This window comes from Labrus mixtus, chromosome 19 (genome assembly GCF_963584025.1).
Source record: "Labrus mixtus chromosome 19, fLabMix1.1, whole genome shotgun sequence".
NCBI lineage: Eukaryota > Metazoa > Chordata > Actinopteri > Labriformes > Labridae > Labrus > Labrus mixtus.
Genome location: NC_083630.1, coordinates 9,679,032 through 9,707,009, shown reverse-complemented (window position 1 = coordinate 9,707,009; position 27,978 = coordinate 9,679,032). Strand labels below are relative to the sequence as shown.

At 39.3% G+C, this 27,978-nt stretch overlaps 2 protein-coding genes across 2 annotated transcripts in view; one reads left to right on the top strand and one right to left on the bottom strand.

The window, feature by feature from the left end:
• vopp1b (VOPP1 WW domain binding protein b) overlaps positions 1-1,457 on the top strand; it is a 30,151-nt gene extending 28,694 nt beyond the window's left edge. The window contains exon 5 of the mRNA XM_061064584.1: positions 315-1,457. Within this exon, the coding sequence (XP_060920567.1) occupies positions 315-520 (206 nt within the window). The 3' untranslated portion in view covers positions 521-1,457. The remainder of the gene's footprint in view (positions 1-314) is intronic.
• Positions 1,458-9,740: 8,283 nt separating this feature from the next.
• The window catches only part of lancl2 (LanC lantibiotic synthetase component C-like 2 (bacterial)), a 30,779-nt gene continuing 12,541 nt past the window's right edge, over positions 9,741-27,978 (bottom strand). The window contains exons 5-9 of the mRNA XM_061064895.1: positions 24,161-24,307; positions 18,457-18,639; positions 14,336-14,512; positions 13,546-13,618; positions 9,741-12,733 (exon numbers count right to left, since the gene is read on the bottom strand). Coding sequence (XP_060920878.1) covers positions 12,657-12,733; positions 13,546-13,618; positions 14,336-14,512; positions 18,457-18,639; positions 24,161-24,307 — 657 coding nt within the window. The 3' untranslated portion in view covers positions 9,741-12,656. The remainder of the gene's footprint in view (positions 12,734-13,545; positions 13,619-14,335; positions 14,513-18,456; positions 18,640-24,160; positions 24,308-27,978) is intronic.

Sequence of the window (27,978 nt, the reverse complement as noted above, 5' to 3'; positions counted from 1 at the left end):
AAGAAGAAGCTGTTTCTGCAGCCAGCTGTTAACCTCCTTTTCTGAAACGTACCCAACAACAGCTTTAAAAAAATACTATAAAGAAATAGTAAATGTATTCTCTTTGTTTTGTAAGTAACACAGAGACTTTAGAATTAAAGACACAGTATGTATATTCTACCACCACCAGGGGGCTCTCAATCAAAAAGATGACATTGAGGCTGACGGGGAATCATGGGAGTGATACTCCTCCCCCCACCTCCTCACTAGAGCTTTGAATAAAAGATAAAGTAAAATTCAGATGATTAACATTACTTGTTTTCTTTTTGTTCCAGTTTCCCAGCAGCCAGGGAGTATGCAAGGCTTCGGGGTCAACGGGATGACAGGCGGTGACCCAGGGGTTACCATGACACACCCTGCGTACCCCGCTCAGCCGGGCCCTGCACATATGATGATGGCCTCCTATCCTCCACCTCCATCATACTGCAACCACCCACCCCCATCCTATGAACAGATATTTCAAAACAGCGACAAGAAGTAATATACACGAGAAACGTACAAAATGGAACTCGACGAGGATAAGCAAAGAAAGGAGGCATGTAGAGGCTGAATATTCACAAGGTTCACATGAAGATGAGGACGGGGAGAGCTTGCCAACTCTTTTGCAAAATGAACTGTTGAGGACGTAAGACTTTAAGAACACACCATTTTTTTGTCCTGCAGAAAAAGACAAAAAGATGCACAGTAACTAGATCAAGATGCACAGAAATACCCTCATCCACTCACATACAGTGCTTCTTCATCTGAAGTGCTCCATGTACTCTTCATTATTGTGAATCCATGTGTACAGTGACCCTCTCAGCCTTTGTTGATCTGAAGACTTGCAAGAATTGAACCATTAGGAGGTTTTGGATTCACGTCATGCCACCTGTCCCCACTTCCCCTTTCAATGCAGCTAAAGCTAAAACGGTGCAGAGCCCAACAGAACATCACAGTCAAACTCATTGTGTAATAAAATGCTGGGTATTGTATGTATTAACATACAGTTTTTTTCATAATTGTGAACTGAATAGCTGAAAAATAAGAAAACAAATGAATCAAAAGACATTGGGAGTCATATAAGAAAGCTATTGCAAGTATGTCAAGAACTTATTCCCTATCCAGCATTTTACTGCAAGATGGGCTCTTAACTAAATGATGAGTTCTTGATGAATTTTTTATAACAGTATGTGTAGTCCAGTTATGTAAAGACATAATGAGCTGTACCAGTAGTCACAGGCTTGTTCTCCTGTTAGAGGCAATGTTCCCCACAAGTTGAGTCAGACATGAACAGTGACGCCGAGATGGAGCAGAGGCTGATCGTATGCCAATCAGGTTTTAACCAAATATAAAGAGTCTCAGTGGTGTTTCACTTGATGATTTGTACACTGCTGCTGTTGAACATTTGATATTAAAATAGCATGACATGCTTCATTTTAGATACTGTGTAACAGTTAGTTTAAGCTACGACTACGGACTGTGTAAAACATGGATGTAGTCTCAGCAATGTCACCCACTGATTTCTAAAGAGGCATTTTAAAGCCAATCCATTGGCCGTCAACATATCAGAAATGCTTTCTCCATCTAACATTCGGTCAATCAAAGAAATGAGCTATTGTTATCGAAGTCATCTTTTGAACCAGGCTGTGAACATGTTTATTTCTGCTGTAAAATTAGCATTTTAATATTGGACCTAATGGCGCTTCCTGGGTTTTTGCAGCCGGCCTCAAGTGGACACTCGAGGAACTGCAGCTTTTTGCACTTCCGCATGGACAAGTTGTATAATCTAAGCATTTTTTCTACACTGAAGGTTGCCATTTGGCAATAACCTTATGTCATCTGGTGGATAACCGGATGAATTTGCCTCTCCTATGAGTTCCAAACAGCTAGCATAGCGAATGTAGCCTTCGATGGTTTTATCATAAATGCTAGCTATATGCTAGGACACACTTGTGTTATTTAAACTTGATAATGATCAGATACAATTCAAAGACAGAAAACTCTTAGGTGTATGGTTGCACCAGCATTTAAAGTGTTAGAAATAATTGAAACATAATGAAAAAATGAAAGACTTGTTGACTTCAAACGCAAACCCAAATTTTACACAGCTCTACTTCATCTTTACAGACCAAAAACAAGATGTTTTGAACGACCTGACCTCCCAGAAAGAGGAAGTTATTCTTAGCTTGTTAGCTCTAGAGGAATGGTTTTCAGTAGGTTAGGAGACAGTAAGCAGCAGTTTGAGACAAGTGGAAGTAAAATACCACTAGGAGTCAGCAAATAACACTTGAACAAGTGGGCGGCCATCAGCCACTTTTCCATTGTTGCGCAACGGCATGGACATACTGACATGATGTGACATTGCACTGTAGGCCTATCATATGGAAAACACTTTTTTCTCATTCATTAAATGCAGAGGTAGTTGAAGGATCAGTTTGCCATGAATAATAATATGTACTGATTTTTAATTAAAATATTGGATGGATGAAGAGAAGTGGATGCAAATGGCTGTTTTTCTGCTCTCTCACTCATGCTGATGTTGTGGTTGACAATTATTGTGTTTTATAGGAGATGCAGCAGCGACATGTGCCACTCACCTGCTCAACCAATCCATGCCAATCGCTCGAGCATCGAGCGGCTCATGGCAACTTTGGGCAATCACAGCATGCAACCTCTCTCCAGGGATTTGAAAATCAAGATCCGTTGCTTAAAACTTGATGCTTTTGTGTCGTCATCCATAAAGCCAAACTAGGTTAAACTTCATATGTTCTCCATACACTTCATGTAAAAATATTTATTTAATCAGAAGAGGCAGCAAGAAAACGTGCAAAATTTGCTGATTTCTAACAATCCAGGAGTACTACAATAGAGTTGATAAGATAACAGTTTGTGAATAAAGAAGTCAGTTGCAATGAAAACTGTTAATTAAAAGTGTTATTAGAGGTCTCTCAAATCAGAGGAGAAACAAGCCAAATGGGAGAAGACAATACTAAAAAGATGAAGGAAAAAAACTGTGTTTGCAGATTCATCAACCAGAAATGAAATATGTCCAATATTCAGATCAAATGTGTTAAGGAAGAACAAGTACACAGTGTACCTGCACCTTTTCATTGCAAATTACAAGGGTTGTTATGAAGTGCTTCTAATCCAAATTTGAACACCTCCAACGCTTATAATTGTTTTTTCTCTGTTAATTTCACATTTAAAAGCCTCAAATCCCTGCATGCAGCTGCTGTTCACCAAAAACTGGTTCCATTACATGTGTTGTTATAACACTGCTGCGCTCAGATGAAACTGATGGCATACAGCATGGTAAACGTGGTCTTGAAGAAAATGTGTTTCTTATCTGAACAGATCTAAGCTAGCTGTAAAATGTTTTATTGATATAACATCCTCAACTTCCTCTCTAAAACAATATCTCTGCCAGAATGATGAACTGTTCTTCGATATCTGAGATTTGACTGAACCACATAGTTACATTTGATTCCTGCTTGACATTTACTATCTTTCCTATTGTTATTAGTATTATTTTATGATTAGTAGTAGTACTGTTTATGCTAAGTTGGATAACGTATTGAAAAGTAGGCTGTGCTCATTACGATGGTTAAGTAATGCAGAAGAGGTAAAATAATAATTCAGAGTACATGTATGAGCAGATCGTGAACCTACATTTCTTTTTTATTCATGTCCACGTCATTTATTTATACACCTCCCCTGGTGTTGTGGGTGTTACATTGAACATAATTATACCTCTGCATAGAGATGGAAGGAAACTACACACACCTTATTTTGAATAATTCAGCATCTTTGTGTGCTGAGAGAGAGAGAGATGTAGTTATCTTTTCTGAGACTTTGCTCGCAGCAGGAGGTCGATCCTTGTTGTAGTAGAGATGACAGAAAAGTCAGCAGGTTCAGAGGCAGACAGATCTCTCTAAAACAGGAAACCCAGCACAATGCATTACATCACACTGATGTTGAATACCCTGACCTGCTTATCATAAAATGTGTACAAACTCACAAGATGATGGCGTATCTAAGTGAGTTTAAACCTGTATATGTACAACCAATATAATTCATGCTATTAGGTAAAGATACACTAGACTGGAAACATGGATTCAGGGTTGGACGGGCAACTATTTGGACTATTTCTCCGCCATTTCTAACCTCTAACCTAACTAACTAACCTCTGGACCCCCCACCATGATGCCTGGCAATTTAGTACAGAGCAAGAAAAAGTATTTCATAAAGTACTTCAAAACATAATGCAATGTACTTCTAGAATAAATAAATGTACAGGTAGGTGCATTTTCATACCAGTCAGAGTTTGTTTATACCCAGTTGTTATAACAAATACACTAACTAGTTGCTGGCTGAAGCACACTGGTAAAATGGTAAATGGCCTTGAGCTTGTATAGCATTTTTTTTAGTCTTTCGACTACTCAAAGCGCTTTTACAGCGCAGGTCACGCCCATTCACACACTGATGGTAGAGGTGGCTATAAAGTCACCATCAGAAGTAACTAATCCCATTCATACGCCTTGTCAACAACTCTGAGCAGGGAAGGGACTGAAACTTTTATCACAGTGAGGAGATGTGGTTGACCCTGTTGCTTGGTATGACACATTTTTTTCAGAAGCTGTGATTGGTTAAACTAAAAACATGGAGAAAAAAGTCAATTATAGAATCTAGTCAGACATTGTGTTATTATAAACTCTACGGAATTAACGTCTGTGTGATAATTTGTAAGATGTGCTTTGAAAGTATAGAGCCTACACAATGTTTGCAATCACATGCTCACTTGTGCAGCAGCTTCTTCACATGCTGATCATTACATCAGCATGCAAAGAGGTTTAATTAGTGATTGAATGCACCTGTGGAGGTAACCACACAGAGAAACTCAACATGAATGTCTCACTTCGTACTGAAAACAGGCGTAGATGGATTGAAATGTCTGCATTAATACTTGTGTATGTGTTCAGCCCAACTATGATTCAATAAGAATATCCTTCATGTCATGTTTGGAGAACATGACATGTTCTCCAAACATGACATTTTCTCCTCAGCTTGAGAAACTCTTCATCCTGTGAAAAGTCCTCCTCACTACTCCTAACAGTTTTACACCTTAGGAGCTCTCTTAAGGGCTAAGAAGCTTTGTGAATAACTTTCATCTTTAAAACGATCTAGTCTTCACTTTAAGGTGAAATTCTTAGAATTTGTGAGGGAATTACCCATAGTTCATAGCATTGAGACGTGAAACATATGATTCCCCGGTGAAGCCCACAAGAATGGAAAGGTAAAAAAAACACCATAAATTGAAATAAAGGGAGAAACAGCAAATAAGCAGGAAGGTGAAACCACGCTCTCTATATATACACACAACGAATAAATGTATATATAGGCCTATATCAAGTAGAACTTTTTATAAGCACAATGGCTGTGAGTGAGTAAAGTAAAAAACATAAAACAAGCTTTTGCCACATGACATCATGTAGTCATGGTTACAGAGAAGTTGCAAAGTGCTGTCCCATTCATATTTAACCATTGGAGCCCTCGCAGCCTCGTGCAATCAATCACTTTCCAGGTGACGTCACTTAAGTCTGTAAGGGCTTAGGGAAGACATCGAGATTCAGCCAATAAAAGCCAACTGTCAACATCCGACATCTGAGTTGAATACACCATGTGGAAACCGCAGCGTGTTGTTTTGGACATGATGCTATGGGCGAAGGAGGCGAGCCAGGGGGAGAACATGAAGAAGATGCTTGTTTCTCCTGCTGGCCTCGATGGGAGAGGTGGGTTTATGTTATTTCACTGGCAGTAGTTAATGGTCAGGTTGGTTATTTAATTGACAATTTGGTCACTGTATGAAGTTTGAATAGAGTGCGTTTACATTAGAATGAATATAAATAAGTATCATGAAGCCGACCACACACAAACCCTGCAGCAGGTTATGTTAGCTATATCGACAGCTGGCTGGAGTTGGTTATATCATTATTTACTATTATGCAGTTATATAGTGTTTATCTTGTACTTGACCTTAAACACATACATACTGAAAACATTTTCATGTCATACACACCAAATCATTCATTGTTTGCAATTGACAAATAACATTTATGTACAATTATTGTCTGAGCGACTACAGCTGAAAACAATTGTAGGCAATGTTTTTAGCCATTTGGTTTTGTCGTCGTTATGACATACTTGCATGAACTTAGCCTATTGTAAACTGAATTATTACACAGATTCTAGCTCAGAACCTTCTTTCCCCCACAGAATACCAGGGGAGCCAAATTAACCTCCAGGTACCACTCCTGAGGTTGTACTTTGGTGGTTAGGATACCAAGCCACATTTCCGTGTGAGCAGGATGCCTTCAATTGACTCACTGCTACATCGGAGGACCACTCTACCCCCGGCTGGGGCAGAGAAGTGAAGATGCTGGTGTTCATTTACTGGCTGGCTAGAGCCACATCGTATCGTGTGGTGGCAGAGGCATTTGCAATACCCAAGCAAACGGTCTGTGACTTGGTGCACAGGGCCAGCAAGAGGATCCTGGGCATTGTGAAGCGGGTGATCCGTTTTCCCACTGGTGCAGAGTTGGACGTAGTTGGCGCCAGTTTTGTTCGCCTGGAGGGGGGGAGGGGGGGAGTCCCTGGATGTGTTTTTGGGCTTCCCTGGATCAGGCCATGATGTACGGATCCTAGGGTACTCTAATATGTACGTTCATCAGCTGTAAATTAGCATCTGTGTGATAATTTGTAAGACGTACTTTAAAAGTATAGAGCCTACAAGGTGTTTGAAATCACATGGCCACTTGTGCAGCAGCTTCTTTACATGCTGATCGTTACATCATCAGGTAAAGGGTCTTAATTAGTGATTGAATGCACCTGTGGAGGTAACCACATGTAGAAAAGCAGTCAAGATTAATTGAAATGTATGCATACATATTTTTGTCTGTTTGGCCCAACAATGATCAATAGTAATCTTCATGTAGCATCAGGAGAACATTTCTCCATTTCCTCTTCAGCTTGAGAAACTCTTAAGTCTGTTTAAAGTCCTTTAAGAAACTTTGTGAATAACTTTCATCTTTACAAAAATCTAGTCATCACTTTAAGGGGACATCTTTAGAAAAGGTCATGATTATGAGGATTTTGTCACTAGGGGCAACTCTTAGTACTTAGGAGGCTCATGAATACGGCCCCCAGAAAACAATCATATAGGTAAAAGAACAAAAAGCAACGGCTGCCAGGGAGACCTTAACGCTTAAGTGTTATTACAATAATACTATCACTTCCCAGCACCTTAAGTGATACTCTGGGAGACTGACAATGGAGAACACACACAAAAAGTTCTATGTTGGTGTTTATATACACACCTAGAGAAACTACAGGGAGAACCTCTCACTACCTCTAAAGGTGAGATAATGAGCAGCACAGAGCACTGGAGACTCAGAGTATATATAAGCTCCCCACAGCTGAACTTAATCAAGGCCAATCAGTCACACACACACCTGACTGCAGGGAGTCGATTCTCTCACCACTGAATGAATGAAAGAGACTTTATTTTGAACCAAAAATTAAAACAAGATAATAACATTAAAAAAGTAACAGTGTCCGAAAAGGAGTAGGAGTAAGTAAAACTTATATCCCTACCACTTTATCACTTTTCTTTAAGTTTAGGCTATATATTATTCCAATAAATCCTCACAAATACAAAAGTATGCCTGCAGTTTGTTTGCCACCTAAAACAAATGTATAACAATCCCAGCATATTTACAATCCTTATATCCACCCAGTGTTGCAAAATATATCGGAATACCCCAGCTTTTCCTCTTCCATATAATGTTCCTGTTAAAAATATATTTTTTGTGTAGTTTTTTTAACTGATTTTTATTTCTTCTTTGTTTCAGCTCTTCACCTAACCCATTCCACAAATCCACCCTGTACCCTGAAATACACACACTCTTCTTCGCTGTACAAACACATTGTTTTTGGCTTCTTAAATCATAACCCCCCTCCCTGTCACAAAACAAGTTTTGAATGTTACCTGGAAGTTTGTACTTTAAACATGGTTATTGCCGTTTTAAATTTGACCAGGTCTACACATTTCAATGCATGTGATTTAAAATCAGTGTGTTCCTGAGTTCCCTAGACCTCTACCTTGTGTACTATCCCGATGGCTCTCTTTTGAAGTATGCATAATGGTTGTGAGTTGCCTTTGAAAGTGTTGCCCCAAACTACAATAATTCTGATATGGTAATAAAAGTGAAGAATACAGAATGTGCAGTTTATGGTCCAGTATGTTTTGTTTTCCCTAATAAAAACCATGCTCTTTGCCAGCTTTATCGCACATTCAGCAGATTTTGTGATCTAAAGTCGACGATCGTTTTATGTGCTTGTTTATCTTTATTACAGTTTCAAAACAACATGAATTTAGTTTTGTTCAAATTTAGTGATCATTTATTCATGCTAAACCACTGTTTTAATTTAACCATTTCTGACGTGACCTCCTCCAAAAATCTGCGAAAAGAACAAACTTCAATGTTCTCGACACCATACATATTTAATTTATGTATAAAATAAACAACTTTGGACCTTATACCGACCCCTGTGGGACCCCAACAGTTATGTTTAGGCATGTTGATATGTAGTTACCCATTTGCACAAACTTCTGCCTGTTTCTCATATAGCTTTTCACCCACTACAACACAACCCCTCTCATACCAAATGTTTCCATTTTTTGAGTAATATGTCATGGCTTATGGTATCAAATGTTGTCTTTAAATCTATAAAGACTCCTAATACATACTTCTTTTTATCAATACAACCAGTGATACTTTCTGTTAATTCCATTAATGCCATTGATTTTGATCTATTTGCTCTAAAGCAGTATTGACTGACATGCTTTTCAATAAAATTATCCAACATGCTAATGAACAGTTTTCCCAGTATTTTAGAGAACTGACAGATTAATGATATAGGCCTGTAGTTGAAATAATGTTGTATATCCCCAGCTTCATGTAAAGGAATAACTTTAGCAGTTTTAATTTTTTGTGGAAATGTGCCAGTTGTGAATGATGCTTTAAGGATTGTATCCTGTATCTTTTTTATTTACTATTTAAAACAACTTTAAACTTTAAAGCAACAATAATTATCGCAATGTATCTTTTCTCAGTGTTTTCCTGCACTGTGCACGGTGCTTCTGATTGTGAAACGTTCCTCTTTTCAAGTATGGGCGGAGTCAGTAGCTCAGTTTGTAGGGACTTGAAGTGGGAGGGTCGCTGGTTCAAATCGGTAGCGGGAGATGTGCTAGGTCTGCTGAGGTGTCCTTGAGCAAGACACTGAACCCTAACAGCTCTGGTGCGCTCCCTGTGTAGCAGCCCCACTCTGACATCTCTCCATTAATGCATGTCCACAGGTTCTGTTAGTCCATTTGTGTATTTCGGGCCTATGTAGACAATATAGAATAATTACATCCCAATAAACCATCTGGTTTCTTAAACGTTCACTTAGGATCAAAATTCTGCCTTTAATTTGAAATAAAGATAATTTTCGATATTGATTGAAATTAAATTTTTTTATTGTGATAACATTTTTAGCCATATCGCTCATGTGCTATCAATAGCTGTATTCATTATTTACCCCCGTACTTGTAAAACCTTGCCTGAATTCTTTGTACAAACTAATTACCCAACAAGCAGATTAAAAAGAACAATGAAGACATCTGACTCTTCACCGTGTTGGCTGTCACTGAAGCTCAGGAGTTTAATGAAGAAAATAAACACACACATTAATTTCCGACACCAATTAGTCTGACAACATACCAGATCCACAGACAGTGACAAAGGTGAAACACTCCAATACAAGTCACCACCAAACACATTAGGACCAGTGAAACAGGAGGACACAGTCTGACAGATGAACACAGACGTTTCTTTATGTGACATCATCCTCATGCGAAGACATTCGTGACAGATCTCTGCAAGGGAATTAGGCATTTCTGTGCATTCATGTGCTGTCCGAAAAAATGGGATTACCATTTGGTTTTACAAAAAATATCCCCCATGACACATGGAGCTGTGATTGGTTGAAAATTGTGAAACTACCTAAGGTGAAAAGTCTGAGTAAGTCGACTGAGAAAAGGCTAAATACAGAATGAAATGTAGCGCTTCCATATTGTTTTAAGAGCATTAAGTCCTAAAAAATGTTTTAAAATATGTCCAAAGTCTTCTCAGTTTGTGGTTTCTGCAAATAAAATACATAAAACATAGTGAGCCTGCTTTGATTAAAACTTTACATACTGCTTGATATATTGATCTGAGGGTGCAGACATTGATAAATATGGCTAAACAAGTATGATATTCCAACATAGGATGATCTCAGACAGGTGTAGGATTGAATCTGCAGATACAAATCAAATGAGTCTAATATCCCTCAGCTTCTCCTGTGTGTGCTTGATCAACCCATGAACGCACAAGATGAAACAGATGTCTGATTTCACGGCAGTCATTAAAGCAGTGGTACACTAAGGGTTAAATGTGAGGACCAAAGGAGGTACATTTAGGAAGTCCACATGGTGAGCATTTTTTAATATAAGGCCAGTATTAACACCTGTGTTCTTCAGCCGATAAAACTGGACAGAAAAAAAAAAGAAAACTGATTCCAGGCCATCCCCAACAATGCCACCCATTATGAAAATCACCATGTGACTCATAATACATCATCAATTTGAGGTAATCCCAAACTAAAATATTTATTTTCATTTAGTTCTGATGTTGAGCTGAAAGCCAACGCATGCTATTAGATGCAAGCTAACAAGCTAGCTCGGCTTCAGCAGAAATGCCATCAATGCAAACAAGGCTTTTATACCTTGTGATCTAACACCTACTTTAAATCATTTTCCAGCACAATACAGGCAATCCAAATGATTAGACACTTAAACACTGGATAGCTAACGAAGCTAAATGCTAACAACTATAATTTTTGGTTTCAGGGAGGAAGCCTCGCATTGTTGCTGTTAATTTAACCACAATGTGTTTAAATTGTAACATTCATTAAACATATGTTTTTTAAAATAAATTGCAGAAAGTAGCTGTTAGGTCAACCGTCAAACTGCATTAATTGTTTTTTTTTTGCATCCTTAGTGTTTGTTTTGACCAGAGCCTGACTGATTAATCGGCCAGCCGATGACATCGGCCGATATCAGCAGTGACTATCAGTATCGGCTAATTTTATTGCAGATATGTGCCGTTATTACTCTCCATTATTTACCAGGTTTATTTTCCTTTGAGTTTAATTGTAATAAACTAGCAGTTCTCTTTCACCAGCAGAGGGCGCTATGTGGACTGCAACAAGCATCATCACTCTCCAGAGTGCCAAGCGGTGATGCACGTACATGCGCAGCTACTTTCCAGTGGAGTGACCATCTTGTCTTCATTATATTGTTCAACTTTACCAAAAGTTATTTGATAACTGCATTTGAGGAATCAACACAATAAATATATATATTTATATCTCTCTTCAGATCAAACATAAGATCTATGAAAGATATCGGCTGATATATCGTAATCCATAACGGTCAGACCCTAATTTTGACATGCATACTGTATAACTCAGTCAGAAACTCTATTCACTAAATAAGGACACACTGTCAGCCGTTGCAAAACATAAGCCCTCTATATGATTTCAACACTCCCTTAGCTTATCAACATAAAAGGTCCCCCAAAAATAAATTAAATGAAGGACAAAATGCAGACATAGCAATGGTTGATACAGAAGCTTTAGTAAACACTAAGTAGACTGGTTTTTAAAGGGCAATCAAATATTCTTAATGTGCCTCCAAAGGCTTTCAAATATGACCTTCTCCTCTTTTGAAAAAGCTCACATAAAAAATAAACAACTCAAATTCATATTATTGTTTGGCTTTACAAAAGTCAGGCAATCTTGAAAACAATATTAAAAGGTACTTTGACCTCTTCATGAAATGTGGACGACAGAGAACATTTCGCCCACTATGTGACACACACCTGAAGAACTGAAACAGCACAGCTACAAATACAGGAAGAGGAAAGCACTACATTGACAGGACATGAGGCACAAAGAGCCTTTACAGTGAGCATGCAGAGGCATAGAAATACCAAAACAGCTTTAGTTCACACATACAAACACACACACACTCATGAACATCCATACGTACACACACACCCTCTTTCTTGACCTAGGTGCTACCATATTAAAGGCTGAGGGCGTTGAGTGTGTTCTTCTGTGTCCAAGCCAGTTGGAAAATTGTGGTGGGCGAAGAGGACAAGATTTGACGGTGTTCCTCTAACATGCCCCACAGGGTACAAGTGTCCATATTCAAGAGGAGAAACCTCCAATAACATCCTCTGCTTCAGTCCAGATACTGCTTTTTTTCACTGGATTGAAAACATTCAACCTGTCTTTTGTCCTAAAATAATTTCCCTTTTATCTTTTTGTACATATTTAAAAAAACAAACAACCAAAACATATGGTTACTCCAGCAAACAATTGCACTCATTCTGCTCTGTTCAATCCTTAATTTGGCTGTTCCTGATAACCAACGATGAGCGCTGTACTACAAATTCATCCTTTCCCCCTCCTCATCCTCATCAGCTGGCAGGTCAAAGTTCAAATGCAGGGAAACAGGACGCTTCAGGCTGCGCTATCTCTGACAGGTAGTAGATGGCTCCTGCCATACCTGGGGGGAGAAACACAGCTATTATTGCCAGCTGATTTCACATTCGATTCAATTTTTAAAACAGACATATTCCTCTGAAGTCAAGCTCAGGGTGGGAAGCGCGAATGCTCAAAAGATTCATGTATGCTTTGCTCCTCGTGACAAATCTATAAATGTGGGAAATCTGACAATTCGTTATCATTTCTCCTCTTCTTGATGGATGAGAATCTGAAGAGACAATGGATAGTGACAGTCTGGAGATTTTTTCTTTCCCGGGTTTATTTTTAGGCTTCCTATGTATTTTATTTTAGAGCTAGGACAGTGGAACTAGGAAGAGAGATAGTGGAGAACGACATGTGGGAAAGGAGCGATGGGCTGGACCCAAACCCGGGGCCGTCCGCTCAGAGGACCACAGCCGCCCAGCACATGGGCCAGGCCACCGGCGCCTCGACAAACATCTTTCAGGTAAAACAACATACAGTATATATATCTATGTCGCTTGTCCTGCTCAGGGTCGCACGAGGGGAGAAGCAGGTGAAAAACAGTTACTTTCTTCTACTTATGTTGTTATAACCTGCAACTAACAAACTCTTTAAAAGACCCCAGGTATAAAAATAAATCTGCAGTGTGATGCTTCCAGTTGTGTCTTTAATTGTTCTATGACAGCCAGAATTACACAGGATGCTGCATAATTGGCTGTTGATGGAAGAAGATGTACTATTTGTAATGCAAAATAAAGGCCGTCAATAAAAATGATGGTTGTTCTTTCAACAGAAGAGAAATGTCAACACTGTTAGTAACGCTGAAAAAGCGAAATATCAAATATTCAGTACCTTCAAAAAGAGAGTAGGGCCTGTCTGGAATGCGACAGCCATGTGTACCGTAGTCCAAACACCACTCAGCAAACTGTGGAAAGAAAATTACATTTTCATAGAAATCCCTTCAACATTTATCTGTATGAGAATGAGAAAAGGAAAACCAAGTAAAAGTCCTAATGCTTCCCCATAACGATACGTCTTCCCCAACAGCACAGTCATCAATGATTCACTGAGCTCATTACAAACTTGTTCTTTATTTATATCCAAACCAAACAACTCTTTTGCCGCAGTACTTTTGGATTTCCTTTCATTGATTTTTGTTCCAGCTTTCCTCTGTGTTAGCAAGTTTCTGGTTCCTGACCTCACTCTGTGTAGAACAAGGGAATGAAGCCTTCAGAGCTGAAAAATTAAGCCAATGCTTATGTTTTGTTTTTTTGCTGTCAAACTTTAGCATCCATTTTAATTTCCCAATTACTGTCAATTATTGATGCATCTTGGTATTAGTTGAAGTTCTACCCGTTTGCACAAAAACAGTCCCTTCTGGCTTCACAAAGCAAGGCGCCTTAAAATACCAAACCCAACACATCAAAAAAAACACGTCAGTCAACTCGACTCAAGGTCAGCTCCACCTCTCTGCCTGTTTGTAGACTGATAGAAAGTTAGGTTGAGATAGCATTGTTTACAAATTGATCTTCATAACACCTCTTCAGTGTTATGAAGTGACCTCACTGAGTCTACGTCCATGTGATATACAGTCTATGATTTTTGTTACACTCCTCCTAGTATGGCTGCCCCTTGTTCCTACCTTGCATGCTCTGTACAGGTATTTCTTCTCCTTGGTGAGCTTGTAAAGGGCCAGGAAGGCGTAGCCGTTGCCGGCGGTGCCGTGGCAGATACCGTAGCCTTTTCTGAGCAGACCTCGTTGCCAGATCACCTCAGCACACTCTGCAGCCTCTTTCAAATACTTGTCCTCTTTAAACACCTGGGGAGACACAGATAAAGACAAATGAATAACCAAACCTGGGACAAAGGAGGGGCGCACAACAACCAACAGTTTAAGTTAAACCCATGCGTTCTAAAACGTCTGTGTTGTTGTTAGACAACTTGTGGAAAAACCTTAGTTTGATGCTTTATAATTGTGTCAGTTTTGGACTATGTAGTTGCCTTATCTGCTGAAAATATTCTTACGTTCTACTACTGACATAACAAATGTCTCAGGGTTACAGTAATGGCTTCTATACTTAGGCAGAAATCTCTGAACTTCAAAGTACTGAATGTCAGCACTAAAGCTATAAATCATTAGCTTTGACTCAAAACAACCAGCGGGAGCCACATTTAAGCTGTACCCTGTAAAAACATCTTCCCAACAGGTTGGTTTCTGTGTTCTATCTTTCCCCTGGGGAGCAGATAAGAGTCCAGCCCACAAAGAGGATGAGACGTTCCCAAATGCCCAGACCTCGTTAGTAGGTAATGAATCCTTTTACAGAGCAGAGCGATGCTACTACATTTCATACCAGCTGACAGATGACCTGTCAGAAACACATGAAGCTAATGAGACGAACTGAGACACAGTGAGAACAAAGTGCAAATCTGACAGTTTGCCTGATTAGGTGTGATTATGAAAGCCAGCCTCCCACAGCAGAATGAGGTCCCAGATGACTGAAACAAGAAGGAGTGCTTGAGGAAGAAAAGGTAAAAGAGCAGCTGAGTAATCGTGCACTGTATGTCAAATAAGTAATTAAATCAAGACTGTCTGATTGTGTCCATGATGGTAATTCAGTTATTACAGTTTCCCCCATTGTAAACACACAAAAGATGGCCCTATGCACATGACGCTGATGCAGGTGTCACTCAAGTATAATTCTAAATCACAGTTGTGCAAAACTCTGAACACTAATTTCATCGTTTAGCACACGTTGTTCACACAGACACAAAATAACACACCATGAGTACCAATTAGTCTCACTCATGTAGAACCTGAGCAACTCAATTAGAAAAACATTTCAATCAAGTGTCAGAATATTAAAGAGACTTCAGGTGACTTATACAGGGGGTTAGGCAAGATTGAACACTTTTTACTGCAGTAATGAATATTTATTTTAGTTTTGTATCTGTGCACTGATTATATTTGGTTTCTATTGTACTTATAGGTGAAATTACTGAGTTTGATATTTTATTAAAAAAAAAGGGCAACATTTGTGTTGCCTATACATGTGTTACTATAAATTCTATTGTGGAAGTAAGACCTACACTTCACTAATGTGATAAAATGAAAACTTTTTTTCCTCACACTAGTTTGCATCTGAATATGTAACACGGCCTCATGAAGCCAAAACATACATGAACACACTTTTGAAGGTAGTGTTTTGAGTTGATCACATCCGTGTTTATTGGATGCTCTGTAGGACAGAAACATACCACAGCGGTGTGTATTGTTCTGGTGAGTGCTGTGTTTCAGTGTGCAATACATTTGTAGAGGTTTTACAAAGTAGTTAGCTCTCCTGCAGTTTTTGTTAAGAGTTTTTGAGATTGTGGACATGTGCTAAAACCTGTCGATAGGAATCAAAAGGATGACCTGCTGTGTCCAACATGGAACGCTTTGTGGCACTTTTCTGTCTCATTTTACCATCAGTACATTTACTAGTTTTTTGAAAGATTTATTTTGTGGATTTTTAACATCTTTACTGTAGAGAGAGGACAGTTGATAGAGTCGGAAGTTGTGGGGAGCGAGTATGGGGAATGGCATGTGGGAAAGGAGCCACAGGTCATATTGGATCCTGGGACGTCCGTGTTGAGGACTACAGCCTCCGTACATGGAGCATGCTGGATGCTCTCACCACACCGCCGGCATCCCAGTACATTTACTGGTTAGATCTCAGCTATTTCTGGCATCAGTTTGCCTCATGTAAATAAAACGATTGCCACAATGAATTATCTTTGGAGAGACCAGTGTCAATCTATCTTCCTATATTGAGTCCATTCTAGTTTGTATATTGACTTAATAATGGATAAATCTCCTTGAAATAATAATTGTCGCCTTCTTAATCTAGAATGCCATGTTTTGTTTTTATTGTGGTACAATCCTAATTTATTGATAGATAATAAACAGGATGTGTTACTGATAGATTGCAATGCTGGAGCTTGAAATGAGTGACCAGATTCACCCTGGATGTTCTGAAACAAAAGAAACACCGGGGTTGTTTCAAGGAAACAAAAATATGGTCCAGGGTTTTTGTTTCTATGACGACAAAATATTCATGAATGCATCGCCCCTGTGCATTTTATTATCCATTCTATTATCCGGGCATCGTTTTTACCCTATGAGTACTAACAGAGTTAGGATGGCTCTTGTACTTTGTATGCATCAGCCTAATGAGGTCCTTGCTGTCACTCTGTCATGGCTGTATGCACGGAGAGAGTGGAACACGACAAAATCTGTCTGGGATAAAATACGGTGAGCTTCATCGCCTCGCCCAAGTAATACTTTAGAAAAGAGCCTGGTTCATGGCTTGTTTTAAGTATTTAGAGGTTGCATTTCATCTAAGTTAGGAATTGACAAAAACATCCACAACAAGCTTCTCCTCCAGGTTCTGGGTTTCCATGGCAACTAGCCCCGCCTAACATTATCGCTGGCTTCAAAAAGATGGGACAGTGGTTACAGCAGCACTTTTCTCCAATCAGGGATGTTTCACTTCAAGAACTCAGAGATGCTGCATGCTGTTGCTTATGTTGTTTCATTATCTGGGAACAATTTTTAAAAAGCACCAGGAGTCAAAATACACAAACAATATGACAACAAAACGCCCTATGATTTGTTTACATCATAAACAATCTCTGACAACTTAACACAACAGCCTTTTGCGCTGAGCCTTCTTCTACCTTAGTAAAGTCACCATTCGTATGTTCCTGGATTATTAGTACAGTCTTTGTAATTATATTAACTTGATTATATGTTTGTTTGTTTTGGTTGGTGGGTATGCAGTGGTTTCATGTGGTGTCTGCTGTCTTTCTGTGTGTTCAATGAAAAACCTCAAAGAATGGATAGATACCAAAAATTCGATAGAAGAGCAGAGGAGAGATGAGCCCTCACTGATTTGTTTCAACATCTCATGTTGCCTTTAAGGTCAAAATAATTGCTTGGCTGGTATATTGACAAGCTCTCTGTTGCATAGCAACAAGACTGATGTAGCTATCGCAGCTTCCTCTAACTACATTGATTCTCCCAGTTTCACTTGTAAAAAAAAAAGAAGAGACAATTAGCCGCTTAAAAACTATTTGACCCATGACTTTAAGAGAGAATTCAATTATTGGAACAGTGATTTTAAAAACAGTCCTTACTGTACCTGAGCCCCGTATACAACCCGTATACAGATAAGCAATCGTGTCTCTCATTGTGCTTTTGTTCTCTGTGTGGCGCCAAAGAGGCTCTGCATTAGTGAGAGGAATGCAAATGCCAAAATAGCAGCGCATTAGCTGCCAAGTGGCTCCCTAATGGGCCAAGAAAAGAAAAAATGAGCCTTCAATGCATTACTGCAGTATGTGTGTGTATGTGTGTACGTGCATAGCCAGGCTTTTAAACAGCTGTTGTTTTATCTGGAGAGGATTCATTTCCTGTCTTTGTCACAGCCTCCTCGCGAGTTCCTCAATGTTTAAAAAGCCTGTTTTATTAAAAGGGATTATCCGCTTTCACAACTTTGTGATTAAAAGAGGCAGAACAAAACACATTAAAGTATGTGACAAAGCGTGCTGTCCATGCAGTGCACAGCCATGCCACAAGGTGCCAGTGTTGTTCATTTGTTTGTTATTGACAGATGGGGGTGGTTTCACAGAGCGAGAGCTTTAATGTCAGCTCAGCTCAGCTCAGCACGATAACGATGTTCGAGTGCTGTCACATCAAGCAGACACCGCAGAATGTGCAGCGCTCACCTTGTGAGCCATGATGAGCATGTGGATGACACCGGGGGCTCCGTGGCACCAGTGAACCAGCCGGTCGCTCTCGTTGCTCAGAGATGACGGGAAGTTCCCCGAACGGAACTTCTTGTGGCGGACGTAGTCGATGCAGGGACGGACCAGCTCCGTCAGCATGTCTGGATGAACCTTTGAAGAAGGCTGGAGAGGAAGAGAGATAGAGCAGTATTACACTTGTACAGGTCGACTCAACACGATATATGGATTTAAGGCATTAGCAAAGTTAGAACAGCTGATATGAGAGAATTCTGGACAGAGAGCTTATGTTTCTTGATTTAAGTAGGTGATGATGCAGAAACATGATTGTTGTATGAGTGATATTCTCTCGTATAAAATCTGCCAGCTGCAGTGGTGGGTCTAAACCAAAATAACCATCAGTCCTTGTCTGTTTCTAATTAGCAGAGAAAAACTATCTCATATAAAGTGGGGCAGTAACTAATGCTCTTTAGTAGGCAGGATGCCACTGAGTAGAGAAACGTATTAATAAGCTCAACGTTAGGAGTTTACTCTCAGGAAGAAAATGTAGTTAATCAACTAGTAATCAGCACAACTTGATGTGCTGAGGATTGATTATCTTTGTTGGAGTGAGTCTCTTCTGTGTGTGATTTGGAAAAGTACGAGGATTAACTGCAGACACAATGAAGCGCATGCTTTCTATTGGTTGTTAACTTTCAGCCGACTAAGTAACAGAAGTCCACAGAAAGTTTCCAGATAATGAAGGATAATGAATGAATAAGATGAAGGATAAATTGAAAATTAAAGTGGATCGGAAAAGGTTAACTTCTCATAACCATTCCTAACTTCTCAGTTAGGTAGCTAGCTAGTTAGCAGCTATGAGTCAGACTAGAGCCGATCGAATAAGCTGCAGAAACTCGGAGGTCTCACAGCTGAGGTTTGGAGAACTGGAGCAGGATGGGGATGATGTTATATGTGACAGGTCAATAGAGAACATTGATGTTTATTGTTTGGTTATCAGGGACCCCACAAACTCATTTTTGTTGCATTAGTCAAAGTTGCTAATGTTAATGTATTTGTCTGAACTACAGCATTATTCAAGCAGATGATGTTGATGTTATTAGTTAGATGCGCTGCATAATTTACGCCACAAGGTGGTGTCTGTGAGTGAGAAACAGTGACATGCAGGAGTTCAGAGAAGAAGAGTGTTGTTGTTGTTGTGATGCTCCGGAGTTAGCGAGAACGCTGTCGTATTTATTCAGCAGCTGAAGAGACTCGTAGGCAGAGTTAATGAAGGTACTGGGTCTTTTGTTAAATACATAAATAACGTGAACAACCTTTCAGCGTCTGCCTGAGTTTCTGGCTTCAACACATACAGTGTAAAAACACTTTATAATGTGTTAGGTCTTGGTTTAGTTCTAGGAACATTTTAAAGGGATAGGCGACTAATTGAAGTGGGGTTGTAAGAAGAGCCCGACTGATTAATCGGCCAGCCGATAATATCAGCCGATATTATCATATCCAGTGACTATCTTGTCTACGTCATAGTGTATATCTTTTCCACAAGTGCTTGATGACTGCATTTAAGGCATAAACGCCATAACTGTTTATCTATATCTTTATTTTTTTTCTTCTTTTTTTCTTCCTTTTATTCGTGAAATAACAAAACAAACAGTGACACAAAGGACAAAACGGGGAGGACAATTTTACAGGCACACAGAGAGAAAAAAGAAATGAAAACAAAACAAAACAACAACAACAAAAAAAAAAACAACAACTGGGAGAATAGAGTAAAGTAGAACTGGGAAAACAACAACTGGGACAAACAGAAACAAACAATAAAAAACAAACAAGCAAAGAAAAAAAAAAATAATAATAATAATGAAAAAAAAAAAGGGGGGGGGGCCCAGAAAAAAAAACAAACAAAAAAAAAACGTAAATCTCAAGTTTATATTAATGCAGGAAGAAACAAAAACAGTTGTATACAAATGAACAGATAGTGGTAACAGATATGGTGATTATTGTTATGATGGTAATGAGAACAGAAGTGTTGAGAACGGAGCGGCAAGTTAAATAAGTATGTGGTGATTTTGTTCAACTACAAACAGAAGTGTTTTGTAGTTAATTGATTAATTGGATTGAGAGCTCTGGCTTATAGTTGGAGGTGTTTGTAAATGTAATGCCCTAATAAGAGGGTTCCAGGTTGCTTCAAAGTAATGAGTTTGGTCTTGGAGTGAGGCTGAGAGCTTTTCCATTGATATGTATTCTGATAGGATGTTTAACCAGTGTGATACGTTAAGTTTGTGTCTAGTTTTCCAGTTCATCAGTATGGTCTTTTTGGCAGGGCTAAGGGCAATGAGTATAGGTCTGGGGCTATTGGTTGCTGGGTTGATTACTGACAAGTCTCCCAGTAAGCACAGTAAAGGTGATAATGGAAGGCTGCACCCCAAAAGATTGGACAATCTGCCGATGACCCCCTCCCAGAAGGTACGCACAGGGGGGCAATCCCACATGGCATGATAATAGTTATCTGTTGCGTTGAGTGTGCAGCATGAGCAAATGTCTGAACCTGCAAGTCCCATTTTGTATATTTTATGTTGGGTGAGATGAGCTCTATGTAATACCTTGTAGTACATTTGGTGATGTACAGTAATTGGTTTGAGAGGAAGTAGAACTGAAAATTAGATATCTGCCAATATATCGGTATCTGATTTTTTTCTCCATAATATCGATATCGGCCCCAAAAATTCGGTCGGGCCCTAGTTGTAACAGCATTTATCAACAGTGAGTGTACTATGCAGAGAAGACAACATTTATCTTCCAGTAGGTAAATGCTTTTTCACCTCTGCTGATGGTCACCTCTTGTCCAAACTGCACACAGGTCGGTGTCTATGTGTGGCTGTCTGGTTAGTGTTTGTGTCACTGTACAAATGGCATGAAACATGTGGCTCATTTTGTTAATCTGAGATTGGCTAAGAATCGGCTTTACTTCAGAGGACCGGCCGGTCACTGATCACTGCAGAACAGGCTGAAAATCGGTCGATTAGGGTCGCTTATAATCACTTCTATTCTTATTATCTAGGAAGTAAAGGAAATTAAAGGGCAGTCTGGTGTCCAGGTAAAGCATTGCAAATATTAGAAAATATAGCATACATCCAAACAGATTTTTTTATGGCCTTTAGTGGCTAAATTGATTGTTACTCTTGACTCAGTCCACAGAGGAGTTTACTTTAGCGTCTATGTAGATACTGGCTGGGTGGTGCAGACTGTCACACAGTACATTTAAAACGTACTATTGATTAGGACCTTACACAACCAAACTTAAATTAAAAAAACAGAGCTATCCCTTTAAGTCAGTGGAAGCTAAAAAGCTCTGAAAAACAACTCGGATTCTGTTACTGGTCTTAATGGACTCCACACACACTCACAGTGATGTAGGAATGAATTATTCATTTCTAGCAAGATGTTCAGTGTGTTAATGAGAACATCTGTGAACAAAAACACAGACACAGGACAGTCAAGTCTGCGATTTGCATTAACCTACTACTCCTCGCTTTCCATACCTGAAACTATATAAACTACCAAGAGGTAAAAAGAAGAACAAACCAATAGTAATGTAATTAAAGAGTACTTTTACTTTCCTTACAAAAACACTGTATGTTTACTGTGTTATGTTTGGGCTGTTCACCTGTTAGAAATGAATCCCGCAGCACTGGAATGTGTAGTTGCCCCACAGTGCTGTCAGGCTGAGTTATCCACTTCATACTCATTTGCAGACAACAGTTTGATCAAATCTCACTGAAGAACTGATTTAATCAAGCTGACAGCAACACTAATGTGATGTGTGGCTGTAGGAGTTAGCAGGCTGGCTCTAAGCCCAGGACAGTGAGACTCTACATCAGACACCAGCCCGACATTAAAGCACTAATCAGCTGATTAATGTCCTCTGCTGTATTGTGTAATCAACACTGGTGAAAGAAAATGTGTCTTTTACCAAATAATGATGCTGAATCTGTGGAGACTAAATGATTGAAGGTGGCTGTATGGCTACAACTAAGTATCAATACATATTAACCAAATCTGACACAAAAAATAACACACAAATGCCCGTTTCCACCAAGCAGTCCGGTTTGGTTTAGTACAGTTTGGCAGTTTGGTAGTTTGATATGGTAAACCCTGATCTTGCTTGCGTTTCCACAGCCAACTGTACCCTTATGGTAAACTGGGTTTAATCCGGATTGAGATAGCTACGTCAGCTACGTAAAAGCATGACATCATAGCAGCGCAGCACAGTGTAGCCTGCCAATAAGAATAAGAAGGAGGTGACGAAGAAGTAAACAAAGTGGCAACAATGGAGGACATCCAGCAGAGGTTTGCACCTCTCAGGCTGTCCATGGGGCGGTACTACGCCCTGTCCAAAAAAAAACACAGCCCTGAAAATCAAAATCGAAGACAAAATTGTGTTTGTCCTTCCACGATTCTTTCGACCAATTAACAGACTCAAGTGTGTCTAGCTCCACACGTTAGGTACCAAAAGGACAGTAATGATTGGTTATTTTGGTACCATTCCCAACTTTTGACAGTGGAAACACCCACAAATAGGTACCGTACTGAACAGAACTGAACCGGACCGCTTGGTGGAAACAGGACTTTAGGGCTCACGGGAATGGGGTCCTATTTTATTTTAAGAGAACCACATCCATTATGTGTCTAATTTGCACCACGCATGCGTTTGTTTCTTGAATCTAAGAAAATGCTCTCTAAGTGGAAGGAGAAATGTACATTTGGATCCCATCTGGTGTTGAGTAAGATTTCAGAGGTGGCAGAAACAGAAATGAGCATGTTGGCTTTTAGACAAAAGTCTTGTTTACTTACAGCCTCACTAAGCTAAGCTAAGCTAAAGGCTCCAAAATAAACATGTTCCTCTTAACGTCAACTCTACAAGGTAGGAACACTGTATGGACTTTTAAAGAAGCTGACAGACAGGCATGAGGAGGGAAATTGTTGAATTTATTTCTAATAACTCTTCAGCCAAGACTTATACATTTTCCTGTATCCGTATTTGAGTGAATATAACTCCTAACATTTAAGTATCGATTTTAAGTACGTCTTTTTTTTTTATACATTCACTGTAACGCTTTTTTGTATTTTCCATCCAGAAACAGGAAACTACGGAAGCACCTGAAGACTTTTGAGGACAACAAAGTGAGTAAGTCTGTACACAGGCTGTAGTCATACAGGTAGGTGGCCCTGGTTTGAATCCTACCTGTGGCTCCTTCACCACTCCCTGTCTCTCGCCCCGATTTCTGACTCTATCGACTGCCCTGTCTCTAAATATAAGGCATAAAAAGCCCCAAAATAAGCCTTTGCAAAAAGAACACAAGTCTGCAAGAGCAGGGAAGACTCGACATTAAGATTCATCCTTGGTCTTTGAGGCAAAAGATCTCTGTCTTCAATGCATCCCTGCTAGAGGAGAATCTTGATTTGAATGATCATTCCAATTGCAACCGTTAACACAGCTGTGTGGACATAAGGTTTATTGGTTGGGATTTGTGCAATGATGTACAGTAAGGTAGGTTTTATTTTCTGATTTCCAGTTGCTGGTATACAAGGCAGACAGACAACTTATTCATTCTCAGCTAATTATTTGAAGTAGTTAAAACTCAAACTGTGTTGAAAGCTGAAGTAGAACAATTCCACATTTTACCTGCATGAGCATGTAATAGATGCCAGCCAGGCCGTGGGCAGCACCGATGTACTGCTTCTTGTGCCATTCATAGAGCAGAGGGCAGCGATCCGTCTTCTTCTGCTCTGCTGACATGTTCTTCCCCGACTCCATGATGACCGTCACCACCTGATGATCAGAGAAGGAGATGAGTTGCACAAGGACAATCAGTGGTCAGGTTGTATTCCTGTTCATAGTCCAGAATCATAACCAGTTGATAAATCGGAATCCTTTCAAATCTAACTAGGTTTTATTTGTTAAAATCAAATAAGGCTTTTCACATTTTCTTATAACTAGAATTAAATATGATTACATTTAGTTGTATTTCTATGAAAAGCATCAATAGCAACATTTGGGTTAGTGGTCTGATCAATGATGACAACCTTTAGCTACAACCTGACAATAAGACATGCAGCAGAAGCATGCAGCAGCCTCCTCCATGGTTGCTAAATGCAGCCAACAACTAGCGCAAAAAAAACCAAACCTACAGTTCCTATAATGGCCACTTGAGGCTGCCATTCAAGAACAACTCAACCATAGATCCTTGTGTTAAAATGATTTGAATCGCTAAAGTTAATGATGGAGTAGACATTTGAAATGGTCGATAGGTGTCCCTTGCTGATATATATAAGAAAGCAACAATAGATTTCCTTTCCAGGTTCCCTCCAGTTCCTAAGTAAATGCTACTAAGGCAGAAAAAGAACCAACATGCTGAGTCCCACCATTTCTACTTTTTACAACGCAACATGCCAACTTCACACTGTGGACAACTTCACACTGTGGACAACATCACACTGTGGACAACATCACAGTGACAACAACGTGACAACTACTGTCTGTTTTTTCCCACATATCTCAGGTTAAAGTATTAATTAGCATGGCAGACTGCAGCGCTGGATTTTTTATTTTTTTTTGGAGGGGCAAATCATTAAGTAGCCCATTCTTTTTATGCATGACTCTTAGTGAGAATAATACATTCTTTGATAACATGCAAACTGCCATCATTCGTTTTTAACTCCACATAAAATACATCATTGTGCCAAACATTGGCATTGAAATGCAGTGTGGTGAACTGAACCAAACTCTGGTCTTTCATATCTAGTTTCCCCTCTTATTAGTTACAAAGAAAATCCAAGACTGATGAATGGATTTGTTTTACAGCTACATAGTTCTTAATAAATGGATACAGGTCCTAACAGAGTCTCTCACACTAATGTTTATATTCTGTAATGAATATATTGTAAAAGAGAGTTCACTGATGCTATCATGTAGGCAGAATACTGTCTATATTTAATTTGCAGTGGGATTGTTTTTCCTTTATGAATGATTATGTAATTTAACATCTTTAAGTGTGACATGTTCTTCCCCGACTCCATGATGACCGTCACCACCTGATGATCAGAGAAGGAGATGAGTTGCACAAGGACAATCAGTGGTCAGGTTGTATTCCTGTTCATAGTCCAGAATCATAACCAGTTGACAACTACTGTCTGTTTTTTTCCCACATATCTCAGGTTAAAGTATTAATTAGCATGGCAGACTGCAGCGCTAATTTGCAGTGGGATTGTTTTTCCTTTATGAATGATTATGTAATTTAACATCTTTAAGTGTAATACTGTTTATTATACCATTTGGAATACTTTGGTCTGCACATTTATCATTATATAATAGGATGAAATACTTCAATTGTTCTAAAGACAGAGATTTGGATTACAATGTTCATAATAACCATTAAAATAAGTTAAGAGACCGATTGAATAATGATTTAAAAAAATGTATTGTAGTGTTTAACACAATGTGGTTTTCTTTTCAGATTTCCTACTTTAGGGGGGTTTATGTTCTTGCATGTGTGAGAACAACTTTTCCACGAATCTGAAATAGTCTGCTTTCAGCTCATATTCTGGCAAGTACTACAAGAACGCCATCTTCTTTAGATCTGAGCTCAGTTGTCAATTCTGTTCTATGCTCTCTCGCTCTCTCTCTTTTTTGTTTGTATTTTTACGCAGGTTTCTTTCAACTGATGAAACTTCTTCCACAGAATAAGACAACAAAGCAATGAGATGCTGAGGTTTAACATCTTTAGATTCAGCCCGTTCTGTAAAGTGAACACTGTACTCATCATTAAAGCTCCAGTCTTTTGTTTTCCTATGTTCAACTGTCCTGAACTGAAGGTTCATCTTTTAATTTAATGAAAAGCTTTTGGATTTGTAGTTCTTAACTATAAACTGTCTAAACTGTTAAGTTTTCAACTGATTAAGACTTTGACGTTACAACACATGAATGGCTTTACGTGATCATGAAACGCACTTAGTATACAAGACAGACTGACTCCAAAAAAAAAGCATATTCACTCTGGGACTTCTCGATATTGAAGGTGGGGATCAATTATACATCATGTCCAGGTTAGGTGCTTATGCTCGTGAATAAGGAACTGTGCCATACTGAAGCACACCTCAAGTTTACCATGCCTAAGTATCCTATGGACATGCACTAATGGAGAGAGGTCAGAGATGTCCACTCACTGGGCACCTTGGCAGTGCGCCACCTGCCAGACCAATTCCCAGTCTTGGACTTGAACCTGCGACCCTCCGGTTCCCAACCCAAGTCCCTGCAGAGTGATCTACTGCCACCCTAGTAGAAGATGAGAATTGTTCCTCTTCTCTCTCTCTGATAGTGATGATCATCAGCTTCCCTGCATTTCATTTATAGCAAGTAGACACCGAATGCCCTGTTTAAATTTGTATTCAGTTGTTTTTGGCATAGTTGCAGTTTTTGGTCTGAGAAAGAGAACGTGGGACTTCTATCTAGCTCTGCTTTTCCTCAGATTAATGCACGTTGCAAAGTGCCACAGACATCAACTTTTTTTTAAAGAAAGTGATGAACTGTTTCAAATAGCAATTAAAAAGACTACACGCTGTATGGTTTTGGACAAGGTATAGCTGTGTTAAACAAAATCTGCTTGAGTGACTAGTCGAGTAATTTAAATTTCCGTTTAATTAACAGGAAAATGAGTTGATAGGCTTTTAATGCAAGGTTGTCTGGGAACATAATCCTGTAAATCAGCAATGCCCTTCATTTGAAAAGTAATAATTCAAGTGCAGATTACCAGCTGTATTTCATCAAGAGTAAGCACCATTGTGAAACGTGTTTCCCTCATTATTTATGAAGGCTAAATGGGAAATTATCAATAAAAGCTCTGACAGCTTTGGGTGCAAACTCAAGAGGCTCTTCAGGGCACAGATTGGCAGAGAGATCAAGCTCAACGCCATTAGAAGAGAAAAATATTGGAATTTTTTTTATGGATGAAATGCATTGCAGATTGCAGGGAGAATTTTTTATCTATTTTTCATCTGCTACTTCAGGAAGTGAATGTTATGAAGAACCCTTGAAATGACATGTTGTGAATAACGTCAGTAAAATCAAGCAAAATGCTGACCAGACTTATCCCCCTGCAAATATCTAACATCCAAAAATCCTCATGAAAAACAGACATTGGCTGTTTCTCAATAACACGAGGTCTCCTGGTAATTCTAGTCCTGTGTGAGTTAGGCTTTAGAATTCTTTCTTGTGGGGCGCTGATGGCCTGGCGGTTAGGTGTCGTGGCACCCCATGTATGGAGGCTACAGTCCTACAAGCAGGCAGCCTGGGCTCAAGTCAGACCTGTGGCCTCTTCCCCCCTATATCATTCCTCACCATCTGTCCTGATGTCCTACTCTATTCACTGTCCTATCAAATAAAGGCAAAAAGCCCAAAAATTCAATCTTAAAAAAAAAAATAATAATAATTCTTCCTTGTTATTC